This window comes from Chaetodon auriga, chromosome 17 (assembly GCF_051107435.1).
Source record: "Chaetodon auriga isolate fChaAug3 chromosome 17, fChaAug3.hap1, whole genome shotgun sequence".
Lineage (NCBI taxonomy): Eukaryota > Metazoa > Chordata > Actinopteri > Chaetodontiformes > Chaetodontidae > Chaetodon > Chaetodon auriga.
In genome coordinates, this window is record NC_135090.1 from 20,657,862 (window position 1) to 20,672,656 (window position 14,795).

Here is a 14,795-nt window from a genome sequence, read left to right on the forward strand (position 1 = left end):
ACAACATGACATTTAATTTAAGACTCTGGTCAGATATTATCACAGGAAGAAGTGTGTGTGTGTGTGTGTGTGTGTGTCTGTGTGTGTGTGCGTTGGCAGTCTCACCTTGATCTTAGGAGGCCCTGCACTGGTTATCTGAACAGACCCAGTGAAGGAGGAGGACTGGCTGGAGGAAGAGGAAGCAGCCAATGAGCTCCCTGCTTCCCTCTGCTTGCGCCCGAGCGGAGGCGGCTGCAGCTTGAACTTGAACGGTGACGGGTGCTGCGGCTGCTCCTCCCCGCCTACTGGCTGCTGGCTGAGCGAATGAGAGAGGGGCAGGGGCGGGGCATGGAGGTGGTGGGCGGCTGGCTTCTCCAGGGTGGGGCGGTGGGGCTGAGGGATGACGATGTTGGGGTAGTGGAGGAAGGCTCGGGGGCTGAGGTGGTAGTTGTAGACGGACTGGGTGTGGGCCTGCAGGTAGTGCTTCATGTCCTCCGGGTTGAAGGAGAAGTGGGAGCCCATCATGGGAGAGGACAGGGAGGGGGAGGGGGTGTAGGACAGGTGTGGGGTGGGGGTCATGGACAGGGCTGGGGACAGAGTTGGGGCCAGTAGACCCCCGGGGCCAGGCAGAGGGGAGACAGGGAATGGAGACAGAGGCTCTGGGTGGACCCTGGGAGCAGGTCTAGCGAGCCCTGCTGGGTTAGGGGCCCCGCCGTAGACCCTGAAGAGAGACTCATGAGTCAGGCGGGGAGGAAGCAGGCCCCTGAAAGCCCTGTCAGGCCCCACGCCTCTCTCATCGGCCCCCACGGCCTCCTCCAGCTCGGAGTTGGTGGAGGTGCCGTCGCTGCAGTCGCTCACAGAACCGCGGGCCATGCGGCGAGCCACGCTGCTGAACATGCCCGGGCTGCGCAGCTCCTCGCTGGACGAGAGGACTTCTGACGGCGTGGAGGGTGGGAAACGGAAGTGGGTGCCTCCGGTCGGTACTGGAGGGGCACTCTGAGGGACTCCCCGACCTGTGAGGAAAAGAAGGCGGCGTTAGGAGTTTTGGCTTGTGAGCGGTCAGTCTCTGAGATCTCTGCATCCACCACAATACAAAGGAGGTGCACTGGACGTCATTTATGGTGCTCAAAGTCATGAAAACACACTTTACATACGACATTATCCATACAACACTGTCGGAGCCGTTTTTACAGGTGAACGTGGGTCTAATGAAAACAGCTGACAGTGTGTTTGTGGATCATCCAAAGAAAGGACAAAGCAAAATCCCATCAACATCCAACAAAAGTGCATGACTACATGCAGTGACAGCTTTCATTTTTTCATCAATTTTTGGACGAACCAGCCCTTTAAGCAGAAGAGAAAGGGGAAAGTAACTAATGAGAGTAGGTCACATGTCTCCCATAACTCCAACTATTTTACCCAGAGGGTCACAGGCACACAGAAAGAAAACACTGGGTTACACAAAGCCACAAATTCCCTTCTTTCAACCCCTCCTCCCTCTCTCTCTCCTGCCAGGGAGACTGTGGCACTGCAATAAATTCTTGGCATCCGTGCACGTGCCAGAATTAAATATTGGAAAAGTCGCTCTTACTGCCATCACAAACATGGGTTGGGTTCCTCTGTTTTTTCCAGTACCGCCGAGTGTGTGTGTGGGTCGCTCTCTGTTTAAAAAGCCCAGATCTCACAGCCATGTGTGTCAGAGACGACGAGGAGAAAAACTGTGTGTGTGTGTTTATCTAGTGTGTATGTTTGTGAGCGTCTGTGCTTGCAGATCAATCCAGATTGACGTGGGCATGTGTGCGTGTGTAACCATCGTATGAAACCATCATATCACAACATATCAGTGTGTGGGCCACATCACACGGAGGCTATAATTAAAGTTTCGTGCTGCACTTATGTCACCCAGTATCCAACGCTCCATATGGGCTGTGTTTACACTGGGTGGCCGAGACCAGAACGAGAGACGACTTCAGAGGAGGGAGGAGAGGGATAAACTGGGACGTGGCACACTGATGTCTTAGAACACACACACACACACACACACACGCGCATGCAGTAACCAGGCAGACACACACACACTACACCCAAATGATTTGTACTTGTACCAGAACAGCATTGCATTGAGATTTTCTTTGCAAAAATAAGGGTGGAAATGCTTGATGTGATGATGATTCGATTACATTAAATGCAGTGTTTAGATTGCGACCAGGGCTGGCCCGCAAAACTGCTCCAAGTCTTTACCGATAAGATTTATCTTCGGAGAGTAAATTGCTAAGTCTCCCACCACACGGACTGGAAAATCTCTCAGACAATAACATTTGAACGTCTCAGTTATATACAGTGTTTGGATCTTTTCTCAAAAGCAGTGGATTGTGCTCTCTGACTCTCAATCAGAGCAGAATATCAGATCATGACCGGCTCGCTCTAATGCTACGTAAAGTAAGTGCAGTGCCATCTAAAAGAGGAACACCTAAACCAGCTGTGTTTAGCGCTTATTCTTGCTCATTAAACTTCACAGGTACCTTTTTCTTACAGTTGCACACTGCACACTCAAGGACCTCAAATTCAGACATTTGAAGGCCAAGAACTTTTTGTCTGTCCTAGAGCTTAGACTCCTTGAACAGGTCCTTGCAATCAAGTGTGATTTCATTCTTTTCACTGAGAATAACCACAAATCTCAGTCGCCAAAGGTTGTCATTCAATTATTGTCATTCCATAATTTCAAAAAGAAAAAGCCCTGGTGGTTAAGTGTTTGTTTAATACGGCGCCTCAAACCCTGGAAGTTATAAAAGAGAGATCTCAAATGAGACGTCTACTCTTCATCGTCATTGTCTGATCAGTGTTTCCCGAGGTTGACTGCTTTGAGGTGGTGGTTGCTAACCCAGCTGGATATTTAATCTACCACCACACCAAATCCCATTGTCAAATATAACACTTCTAAGTTTCTTTTACATACCAATGCAGACTCGCAGAGGAATATCTATCAGTAACTCTTCTAAATCCACATGAACCACTCTTCGCCTCAGCATAAATCTGATCCCCGACACAGCAGTTTCTCAGGTTTTAAAGCTAGTTCACCTGCTGCTTCCATTATTTCTTTCTGCTAAAGCAAAGATGAAGAACACCAGGAGCAACAGTTGAGTTTTTATTAAAATAAAATTATGAGTGGTGCGTAAACTGCCAAACTAATCAGAGCACAGTGCACATGGCCAAACTGTCTCCTAAGTTATCATATGATTGGTTGCTGAGAAGCAACGTAGCATTTAAAAGGCAGCAAAGTATTTTAAAGTCAAGCCCAGTGCTCACACCATATGAAACACACTGGGGCTGTATAACATCACTTCCAGCAAACTTCACAGAGAGCGATGAAGTAGAAGCACCGTCATTGATCTGTTTTAAATGAATTTTCTCCAGTCTAGTCAAGCTAAAAACACAGAACCCATCAGCATGTTAGCGTGTCGTTCACTGCTGAGACTGTTTTTAACCAGTACAGACAGCATTTTCCTCACTTCGCCTTTCCCTCCTCTGCTCTGCATGTGTGGTGGGGCTAAACCTGCCCCTGGTGAAGCTCAGGGCGGAGGACATGAATGATCGTGTCAAGTTTGAGCAGTGGTGCTCATAATGCTGCAGCAGCACTGCACTCCTGATGCTTCACACCACCTGAGGGTGCGCTAACCACATCATTTAAAGATTTAGGACATAAATGTGAGCGTGTGCGTACCGGAGCCCATGTCGATGAAAGGGTAGTTGACCAGGACCAGTTTGTTGAAGTTGAACTTGTAGGTGAACCTCTTCCCTTTGGTCTTGTGGAGGATCCTCTTGTTGTAGTAGTATCTGAAGAGAGAAGGACGAAGAGAGTGTTATCTCCCACTGATCACATCGTCAGCAACATGAGCCAAAACTTTGTGGCTACATTTCTTTTTAGCTGCGCAGCCAGCGGTTATTCACAGTGCTAACAGACTGAATTAACTCTGAGTTAAGTTGGACATTTAGGAATCTAGCTGAGTTGAACCACAGCCTTTAGGGTCACTAGTCATCACCAGCCAATTAAATCTGCACTTTGTTCCCCCATCGGTGAGAAGTAATTACTGAACATGAACAGTTTTGCACAGCAGTGAAAATGGATGAAAAGATAAGAGTCATTATAATAATGAATAAAAAGAACATGTGGTCGGGTCATCAGTTAGCTCTGAACTGAGGTTGGGTTGAAAAAAGAAGAAAAGATTCACATAAGAAGTGCGAATCTTATCCTCTACAACTCTGAAATGACCCACAAATGGCAAAAATAGCTTTTCATAATAATATTATTGACTAGTGGGACACCTGGACAGTGTACATTACACATACATACCAGAATAATCTTATCAGTCATCTTTCTTTTATTGAATCAATCATTGTTTTGAACCAGGAATCAGTTTTGAATTGAATCTAACACAGTGGATCTGAGTGGAAATGAATCATGAGATTGCCAAATGTGCCCACTCCTACTGAACTCACTGAGATTTTCATATTTAATGTTCCTGAACTGGTGTTTGCTAGTTGGCTACAGTACATCAAAGGATACAAGACATTTTAATATTACAGGAGACTGGAGCCAAACATCAGAAACCACAATGTCACTGTACAAGCGCTACCTGCATGCTAATTCTACATTTGCACATAATTAAACAAGCTGCTCACAATGTGAACACACGGCTCAATGCAAACTCTGTGAGGAAGTGAGACAGCCGGTCTGATTTAGTCTTACCCAGGCGGCTCCATTAATAAGAGTGCATTAGTCATCGTCAGCACACAGTGCGATGTAGAGGAGTGAATAGCGAGCTGCTGACAGCTCATCTAAAAGATAAAATGGCTCCTTGTGACTCACCGATAGCCTCAGGACAAAACCACATTCATATTTCTTTACATAAAAATTTCTAAACAGTGTCTCATTCAGTTCAGAGTGGCCACTTCATTCTGGGAAATGTAATATGTTACTGATCATTTTCCAGTAGGATCAAGCAGACAGGAGCCCAGCAGCCAAAAATTGTACATAAAAATACAGATTTGCCTGAATATGAAGTTGTAAACATAGCCCTTGCAGACAGTGAGCTATAATAAAGCTGCTCGCCAGCAGCAGAAATTAATAAATGTAAAATCATATAACTGTTACTTCCATCCATGCATCACAGCTTTTTCTTTTATGCACCATTCATGCAACACGATCACACAGATAACAGAGCACACATGAACTTGGTTAATCATTACTAATGTACAGTAATAAAACACAATTACAAACAGAGAATTACATATCTGTGAGGTGATTAATGTTCATACAAACACAATAACCCAGCAATGAAATCACACTTTTTTCTAAGTGGGATAAAACAAATTCTAGGAAGAATCTGCAAAATGCTTCTGAAGTCAAAATTCATTCCAGCCCCAGAAAATGGTTGAGATGTAAATAAGAGTCTAACAGCAGAGTAAAATACTGTTTTCCTAAAATCAGGCACACTAGTAGTGACAGTTAAAAAAACACAGTAACCGTGGATATAATATTTGTCATAATGACGAGGCCGTGCCCAGCTGCATGCCTGCTTCAGTGTGATCAGAGTGTGAGTCACTGGAGTTTTGGTACAGCAGAACAAAGCAGGAGAGGATGGTGTGAACCAGGAACTCGTCCAGCCCCTCAATGACTCAATAAGTCAAGGGCCTCTTCTGATAGAGCCGACTACAACACGCACCCACGCTATCGCATATCAAATGTGCACGTGCGCGCACACACCTACACAAACATACAATGCATGCAGAAAACATGTGCAAGTAATGACAAAACCACTGAGCTTACACAAAACGGACAGTGTTCAGACCCAGTGGCTTTAAGTGATGTAAATAAAGTCAAATGTACAGGGGCTGACGGCCGTGGAAAAGGTCCTCTACTCAGTAAGAAAAGTTAATTAGACGTACAATATCATTTCAGAATAATACCCCATTAAAAGGGAAACGTCCTGCATTTAGAGCGTGTGAACTTCGTCATCTAATAAGGTCGGAGTATTTATATGTTTGAGATGCTTTAAGTACTACACACACTAATTATCGACGTTAAATCTCTGCCAGTGCTCAATCTCTTGGCTTATCGGCTTTTGCGTTTAAAGTCTCATTTTGCAAAGTAAGATTAACTTGTCACCTGAGGACAATGGCTTTGAAAGAGCACTACTTCCCTCTGAAATTTGGTTGACGTGAAGTCTGAAGGTAAAAACTCGAGCACATGGTAGGTCCTTAAATTTGTGCTTCAGTACTTGAGAACTTCGCAAAGGTGGTAATTACCAAGAACATTCAACCAGGGACGCTGGCAAAACACATGAGGAGTGAGTTCAAAACAATCTATACAATACACACACTGTTGGAGGTAAATGGCAGTATTTGTGTGCCATCAAAGCTGCAGGGACATAATGTTCACAGACGTGCGGATAGATGGACGGCACTTTAAACGAGTCGGGGAAGAGACCAGGCGCACGAACGTGAAAGGAACAAACACACACACCGAAAGTGGGCCCAGGCTCGCTGCAGGCCTCCTGCTCTTTGAACTTCCTTCAAATAAACTAGAAAGGACTTTGACTGTATAGACTCAACCTCTATGTATTGAACACACACGTAGACACACGCACACACACACACACACGTCTCTAAACACATGAACTGTATATGCATGAGCGAAGACACACGTGTGTACTAACACACGCTCGCTTCAAAGTCGCAGAGAAGCATCAATCAACGGCTTCACATGTGACAGAGAACTTTGTTCCAGGGACTTCAGAATTAATTAAGAGCGCCCCCATTCATATAAAAGGTTTACAAACCACAGAAAAGACATCACAACAAAGTTTGGCTCCAGCTGCTCCTTCATGCAAAATGCTAAGTGAGACCAGAGAGAAAGTGACTGCTCCTGCATCAAATTGACTGTTTATTTATCGTCAAACCTCGGAGGGCTTTATTCACTCTCGAGGATACAAGACATTGAGTGTCCATGTTTAATTTGGAGATCTAAGCTTTCGCTCTGTTTCTGAGGCGTGTTAGTCACAAGTTTGACATGTTTCAAATAACGGAGTCACGCCAAGGACTCCCAGATCTTCCACCAGCGGCGGTAAAGAAAACCTAAAATACGGAGATAGATTTAAAAGATATTTTTGATCAAATGTTACCTCAGTTAAAAGTAAAGTCATCCCAGTTATCGCAGCAAACTCTCACCAGTCTGTGTTTTACTTAAGAAATGCTTCTATTGATTAATTGATAAAATGCACGTTTAGCGTTATGACACGGAAAAGGATGTGTTAACGGGTGGAACTGCATGGCTGAATGAAAGGTTGATGGAATGAAAACGAAATAAATCACCCTCTCATCACCCCTAAGCAGCCTCAGCGAGATGCCCTGCACACACTACATCTGTCTCCTTACGTAACAATGTTTATCTGCATTTTCCCTGTTAAGTGACCTAAAAAAAACAAATAAATAAACCGCAAAATCAATGTGTTACATCAGCATCGTGTATTAACCCTTTAAACTCATGATCGCACTCTGATCAAGGAATAGGTGTTAAAATATATCCCTGTGCAAGTTCAGAAAAGGTTGGCTGTCTTTAAATATGCAGTTACATGAGGCGAAGATAAAAAAAGGTTTAAGCAACAAACAAGGCACAGATGGGCTGGAGGAGGGCTGACATATAACAAGGTGTAAAGTGTGTGTGTGCGCTTGTGTGTGTGTGCGTGTGGTGATGATGCAGTGTAACTAGTCATCACCATGGCAAACTATAACCCACACCAACCTACAACACAGGAGGCGACACTGATGAGTAGCAGTGTGTGTGATTATGGGAGAACAGACTGGCAGCTAAATAAAACTGCAGCATCCCACATGTGCTCCGTGGAGGGTGAAGGTGTGCGTTTCTAAATCTGCTGTCACCCTCAAGTTTCAGCACGCGGCGCGATGCACACTCACCCAAAACACCATTTTTTTTTTTTGTTGTTGTCTCACACATCTGACGCGGTTGTAATTAAGCTCAAACGTACCCCGGAGCTAGTTACAAAGAGTGTCTGAGAAATGAGGGATAAAAATAAGAGACGTGAGCTCTAACTTTAATGTCATCAACGTTTCACACTAACGAGGGAAGTGAGGCTGAAGTGGCTCAAAAAGGTCCCTGTGAATAATTACTGAATGAAGAACAGAAGCTTGAAAAGAAGATAAACATAATAGACCGCATCTTTTCCACATCTATAATCTGTTAGTCTCTTAGCTCAGCAGAATTTCAATAAGGAAAACAGGTCATGGCAAAGAAATAAGATGAAAGCTTTCATCACCACTTTTCTCTTTCTTATAGTCTTTTTACAATTTTGAAAAGCCATCTTAGCTTGTTTTTACACCTTGTGAAGTTCAGGCTGCGAATAATTTGGAAAAGAAATGCTTCTGGTGAGTACGAACGATGTGTGGATGGACACACTGTGTGCACGGCTGTAATGTTATCTTACTGCTAACAAATTGGATTTATTTTAAAATCAATCTCGTATGCTTCACTGAGTTTATCACAGTTCCTGAAACTTGAGACGGACTCGTCTGGGGGTTTTTATTGCCATTATCTGACTCCTGTGGTGGTGATACCTCCTAAGAACACATGACCTAAATGTGAAGCTGAATATTAGCATCAGTCCAGAGGAGCTTTACTAAGGATGGGTAATATCTTTCAGACTGGGGCGAGCCCAGCTACGTACTGTCTACTTTGCACATTCATCAGTGTTGGCAACTTCAACTTTGAGTTACACACTCAGCTCGTTTCAATCACAAACGTACCTGAAATGTTACTGCAGAGTGAAATTTGTATTGGATTTACTTTTCAGAGGGTGGAGGAATAAAATAACTTAAAGAACATCTTTGCCTCATTCTCAGGCGGGCTGGATCTGGACCGAGCTCCGGGACCGGTACCTGCAGGTGGCGGCATTGGCCGGTCTGCCAGGCCATTCAGAGGACCTGCAGTCTCCATCTTCCCTGTTGAGTCTTCTCTCTCCAGTCTGCTCTTAAAACAAACCCCGCCCTGCCACCACATAAACCAAATGGTCCTGGCTGCATCTATCGTTTTTCCAAGCTTGGTGGGTGTGTGTGTGTGTGGGGGGGGGGGGGGGGGGGGGGGGGCAGGCCGCCCTGTGGACACCCAGCCCGTCCACTTTGTATAACCCAGAGTCAGTCCAGCAGTGAAGAGCGGCTCTGGAGGAGGAGTGACCCCAAGAGCAGCAGCGGGCAGGAGCGACTGCGATGGCCGAAGAAGCCGCTGTGTTTAACAGGGAAACTAAAGCTCAAAATCCGCTGCATCAGCAGCGCCGCCGGCTGTTTGTTTTATAAACCAAACGCAAGAAAAACACAGACACAACCAGAGCTACACATAATACATCCTCTATGCTTCACTCAAACTGTTTACTCATCGTGCGTCAGAATTAGCGTCTCCCATTACTCGACACTCCGATAAACAAGGCTGGTCTGTTGTGCTGGCTCTCAGCATACGATGGTCTTGTGCACAGATCATAACGCGGAATGAATTGTGTCTCGTCTTCATGAAATATAATGACAAGCACTCGATGTAGAAAACGTGGCCTTGATTTATTTTTTCTCTGTGTGGCCTTTAGAAGGCCGTACAGACTGACCGTCAGTGACGGACAGTCGTGGGTAAGTGGACAAGTTTGGCTGTTTGGCAGTTTCCTGTGACACATGCAGGGTTTAGGTGAACTTTAGCTTTCAGATGTAAATGTCTTTATATAATATATGAATATGTAATGTGTGTATAACATGGACTTAATTTGAAGAATGTGTCATCTTTCCCATCTTTCACCCCCTTTAGTCTCACCTTAGCGCTCGGCTGAGCTTGTCATAGTTCATCTGCGGTTTACACTTCCTGGCTCCCCACAAGCGGGCCACTTCGTCTGGGTCCTTGATGACGAACTCTCCATAGTCTCCCTGCCAGGCGATGACATCGTGGTACTCCTCTTTCCTCAGCAGCTCCAGGATGAAATGCCAGAGCTGTATCTGTCTGGAACCCGGGCTCGACTCGGGCTTGTAGGCCCAATCCGGGAAGGCAAACCCTGGAGAGGAGAGAGAGGAGGGGTGATCAGCTGGGTGAACATGAACAGAGGCAAATTTAAAGACAAGAAAAATCTGGATTTACTCCAGCTCTTCAGCCCACACTAGTTTTGTGTTTGTCTCAAGTATTTGGTGCACTGCATGTGATAAACCATTTTCCTCTTCTGAAGTTGTGAATTGTAATTTGACTGTGGCTGTTTTGGTACCAGGGTCAACAACACAAAAGGTGAAAAATGCTTGTGCTTCCAGCTAATAATAATCAGCACTTCATACTATGTGAACAATTCCTTTGTACTCAAAGACATATTGCATTTTGCAAAAAAAAAAAAAAAAAAAAAAATCAACTGGCATCCATTTTTTGTGTTGGAAGGTTGGTTTTTGTCTCCCTGGAGATAAACATAAGGCAAAAAAAAATGTGTGGAAACAGGTTCCAGTTTTTCAAAGACAAAGGAGAATTTAGTTAAAAAGAACAGACAACACAAGAGGAAAACAGAGAAACAGCCTGACTTAGTAGAGAGAGGCATATGTGAAAGGATGGACGTGAGACTATTGGGAATCACAGAATCAAGGATGAAACTCTGAAACATGTACGCTGACGTCCTGAAGACATTTTGGTCTATAGTTTAAGTGCAAAGCGGATCCAGTGCCTCCAGGAAAGCGGGTCAGGAGCATTTCGGCTAAATCTGTTCCCACAGCCAGCAGTCAAATCAAAGCTCCACTGTTATCACCATCAAAGCTGGAAAATCAGCACTGTTTTAACAGATTAACAGGCCTTGAGATATGTGCAGACAAAATATAAGCTATGGTTTTATAACTACTATCAGAACATACACCAACACAAGCACACACACACTATTATCCAACAGTTAAAAGTATAGGCTTCGAGTTGTAAAGCAGTGGGTGGCAGTAAAAGACTCAACAGCACTTCAACACAAGGCCAGGCTGAAAGGCTGAATAGCAAAGGCATAGTGACACACAAAACACACACTCGCACACACACATACACACACCTCATTAAGACCAGATGTGCCTTGGCAATCAGGCTCAGAAAGCTGAGGGTGGGAAACATATGGCCACAATATAACAATGCTGAATTTTGTGTATGTGTTTTATGTAACTGTAAAGAAACACACTATCTTAAATACCAAGGTTACAATCAGTTTCCCACACTCTGCAAAGTCTGTCATATCTGCACAGCAGTGACAGTCAACTGCTAACAATGATATGCTTGAGCCTGAAAGACTGTAACACTGGCATGACCCAAGTTGCAACGAGAGCACACAATGCAAGGAAAGTTGCACCACGCTGTCAGCGATCAGGATCCCAAAACACCATCTAATGCATCTGTGTATAGGCCCACTAATCTGACATATTAAACGGGGGAATTATTTAATTTTTTCAGCACTTTATTGCCTTGTCAACATTTGATAGAAAACCACCTTGGGGCAGCTCCATAAAAGCAGACAACACTCAAACACAACCATACAAAGAACAAAAGAACAGATGAAAAACCGATAGCACAACATAAAAACTGAAAAAAGGGGTTGTAAAAGTTGTAAAAGAGCTGAAAAAAGAAGACACACCTGGCAACTAAATCCCAAAGGTAAAGTAAAAAGTAGATATGGTGCCCAGATGGTAATTAACTCAATTATGACTTTTCCATTTACACAATACATACTCTCACTGTCTGCACTGTGTGCTTATTGGGATTAAACTCATTTAAGAATAGGTAGGGAAAGCTAAAGTAAACCAAACCAAAATGGCAGGTGTCAGTTTATTAAAAATCATACGGTGTACCTGATATTTACTCTTCAACGCAGGGTGTTTTTACAACCTTTTCTTTTAGCCAGAAGCAACACAACAGCCACCAGGTCAACAGTGTTTGTAGCTGCTTTGAAAGCTCAGTGACTCCTTCACAGTGGGAGCAACAGCTGGTGGAAATGGATCGTAGCGGTCTTTTTGTGAAGGTGAGTGGATGACAAACTCCAGAGTGAGTCACGGCATACCTATCTACATGGATGGTGTCTTCTCCAAAAAGAAAAACAAAAGTCACTGAACTGTTATGAACTGCATTTACAGACAGCCAACCTGCTGGTTTCAATCACAACGTGTTGGTATGTTCAATCAAGTCCTATCCACAGCCTGCCTGTGGAGCACGTGCTTTCCTTTATCTAGATGCAGATCACACTTTAATAGCAGGTGTAAACTGAGTCAAAGAGAGTCATGGAAAAACTAACCAAGTCGGACACGGTGAAACCAAAGTCCAATATCAGGTGTGCAAAGTGCAGCTACGTGTCTGCAAACGTCATTAATCTATAGTCGTAGAGGAAGCAGTGGCAGATCTAGCGGTTTTTGTAGTAGTACTGATACTAAGTGGGAAAACCTTATCACAACAAATGACAATTTGTACATGAAGACCTATGAGAGTGCCACTCATACGGAGACAGCCACAAAAATGCACTTTCACATGTAACACCAAGTGTTTGCACTACAGCGCTGCCACACCATAAAAACATGCCAAGTACAACTCAAGTGACTGCGCACTGCAGGCAGATATCTAAGTGGTTTTTGTCAGAGCCGTACCAAATAGTTCAAAGTTTCTAACCTTCATTCATAAAGTCGATCATAAGATTGTGGTGTGTTTCAACCTCAGCTCTATCTGCTGCCATACCTTCAAAACATCTGCAGTGTGCAGAGGCGTTCATCTTTGCCTTCAGTGCTGAGAAAGCGGATATAATAACATTTCTTTTTTTATTCAAATTGAGGTTTTTTGATTCATTCGAAGACCTCAACACAAGTTTCGAATGTGCAGCAGTTATTTTTGCAGTGCATGAAAATCTGTCCATGTTGTCAGAGGAGTTTAAACTTAGCAAGCAGCCTAACTCCAAGTATTGCACAGACATCATTGCCTCTGACATCGCTGCGAGCTCCCCTGCGATCAACGTCTGGCTGAACAATGGAGAAACACATGAGTTGAGCAACTGCAATCTGCTTCTCCCTTTAGGATAGATTTAAGAGATTCAAGCTGTGACGTTTTACTGTCCAACAGACACCAACTTTTGCAAGAATTCCAGCTGAGCGGAGTTGCATCCTTTCTTTCCTCAACTTTCATTCCATTTTTCACAATTTTCCGATGAAAAACACTGATGCTTTCATTCACTGATCACTTGCAATTCATGGCAATATTTCAGAGATATATACAAATATCTGTTAATCTGATTGATCCAACTCTTCATATGAGGGAATTAAGTAACTAAAATTGTGATTGCCAATGCATTTTGTACGTGGCTCACAAAAAGTGTGTGTGTCTTTTGATGAGCTACAATGGATAGATTATGCTCGTTTGCACACTGAGATATCTGTGCACTAGAAATCAAAGTGACAAAGGCGACCATTAAGGAGTGGCATGCCTCATTGTGTTTAACATATCTGCTGGGTATTTTAAGAACTTCTACGACCACAGGAATTTATCAGAAACAGACTTTACACTGATAATCACAAATACAAGACAGTGGTGTGCAACGCTGACTCTCCAGATCTGCAAATATGGCGTCTCTTTCACAACCAAGCGCTTCTTAACACACTCATAAAATCTTACAAAAGTCATATTAAGGAAGAGAAAAAAGATATCCTGAAAAACAGACCAGTTCCTGGTGACTAATAAACCACATGCTGCTATCTGATCTCCTATGGCACTCCGAGAGTGAGCCAGAAGACAGACAAGCTGCCTGTGATAGTTGATAATAGCCATTTGAAGGCAGATTACTAATGGGGTACAAGCATATGATTCATAGAGCAGACAGGAAGGCTCTTGTCAGCGGGGACAGGTTAGGCGTTGTGACACAGACACACCACGCTGCTGTATGATGGGGTGCAGAGAAACACACGTGTGCACATGTACACTCACAGCGGGAGCGGATTAAATCAAAGTGGGCGAGCTAATATCTCTCACACACGAAGCACACAGACACACAACACAGGTTAGCGGGGAGAGTTAAGTGGGTTCATGCGTGGGTGCGCAGAGCACACAGACAAAGAACACAGGAATAGCAACCATGCCCACTGCATGTGTGTGTGTGTGCTGCAGATGTCCCTGCTGACTCATAGCTTGTTCGTTCACTGTTCGGCTTTCACAGATTCCGCCTTTCTCCCCCTCAACACCGCTGCCGTCTCTTTCTGTCTTCCTTTCTTTTCTCTTTCATTCTGTCCCTCCCTTGCTCAGCCTCTCCTAAGACACACTGTCTCTTAGCAACAAAAGCTTTTAGCTCTAAAAATACATGGAGGAGTCACGACAGACGACAAAATGTGATTCAATTACACAAAGTTGCCAAAAGACTTTTGGTTTTGGGCACAGATCCAGAGCTACAGCGTGAGGGTGTGATCCGTCTAGGGCTGTCTGACCAGCAGACACCTCTCGCTGCAGCGTCAGATGTGCTGTCACAGTGTTTACGGCGGAAATGTTGCCCTGTCGTGTAAGCACTGGAGGAGCAGGTTTTCACTACCACTCGCATCAACCTGAGCCTAAAATCTCACTCACAGTCATGGTCTTCTGAAATTATTCAGAGGCAACACACGTTGATAGCAAGAGAGACAGATATGGACAATCAGACAGCACAGCTGATGGCGTGGCATTGTGACAGATGCCCAGCTGACGGTCCAGTTGGAGGTGCATCTGCTACAGCTGGCGGTTAATGTAACGTGAGTAAAAACAGGGATTA

At 44.3% G+C, this 14,795-nt stretch overlaps 1 protein-coding gene across 1 annotated transcript in view; it reads right to left on the bottom strand.

Annotated features, from left to right (window-relative positions):
• Nucleotides 1-14,795, bottom strand: part of erf (Ets2 repressor factor) — a 34,468-nt gene that overhangs the window by 3,696 nt on the left and 15,977 nt on the right. Inside the window, exons 2-4 of the mRNA XM_076755118.1 lie at nucleotides 9,845-10,079; nucleotides 3,701-3,813; nucleotides 106-992 (exon numbers count right to left, since the gene is read on the bottom strand). Coding sequence (XP_076611233.1) covers nucleotides 106-992; nucleotides 3,701-3,813; nucleotides 9,845-10,079 — 1,235 coding nt within the window. The remainder of the gene's footprint in view (nucleotides 1-105; nucleotides 993-3,700; nucleotides 3,814-9,844; nucleotides 10,080-14,795) is intronic.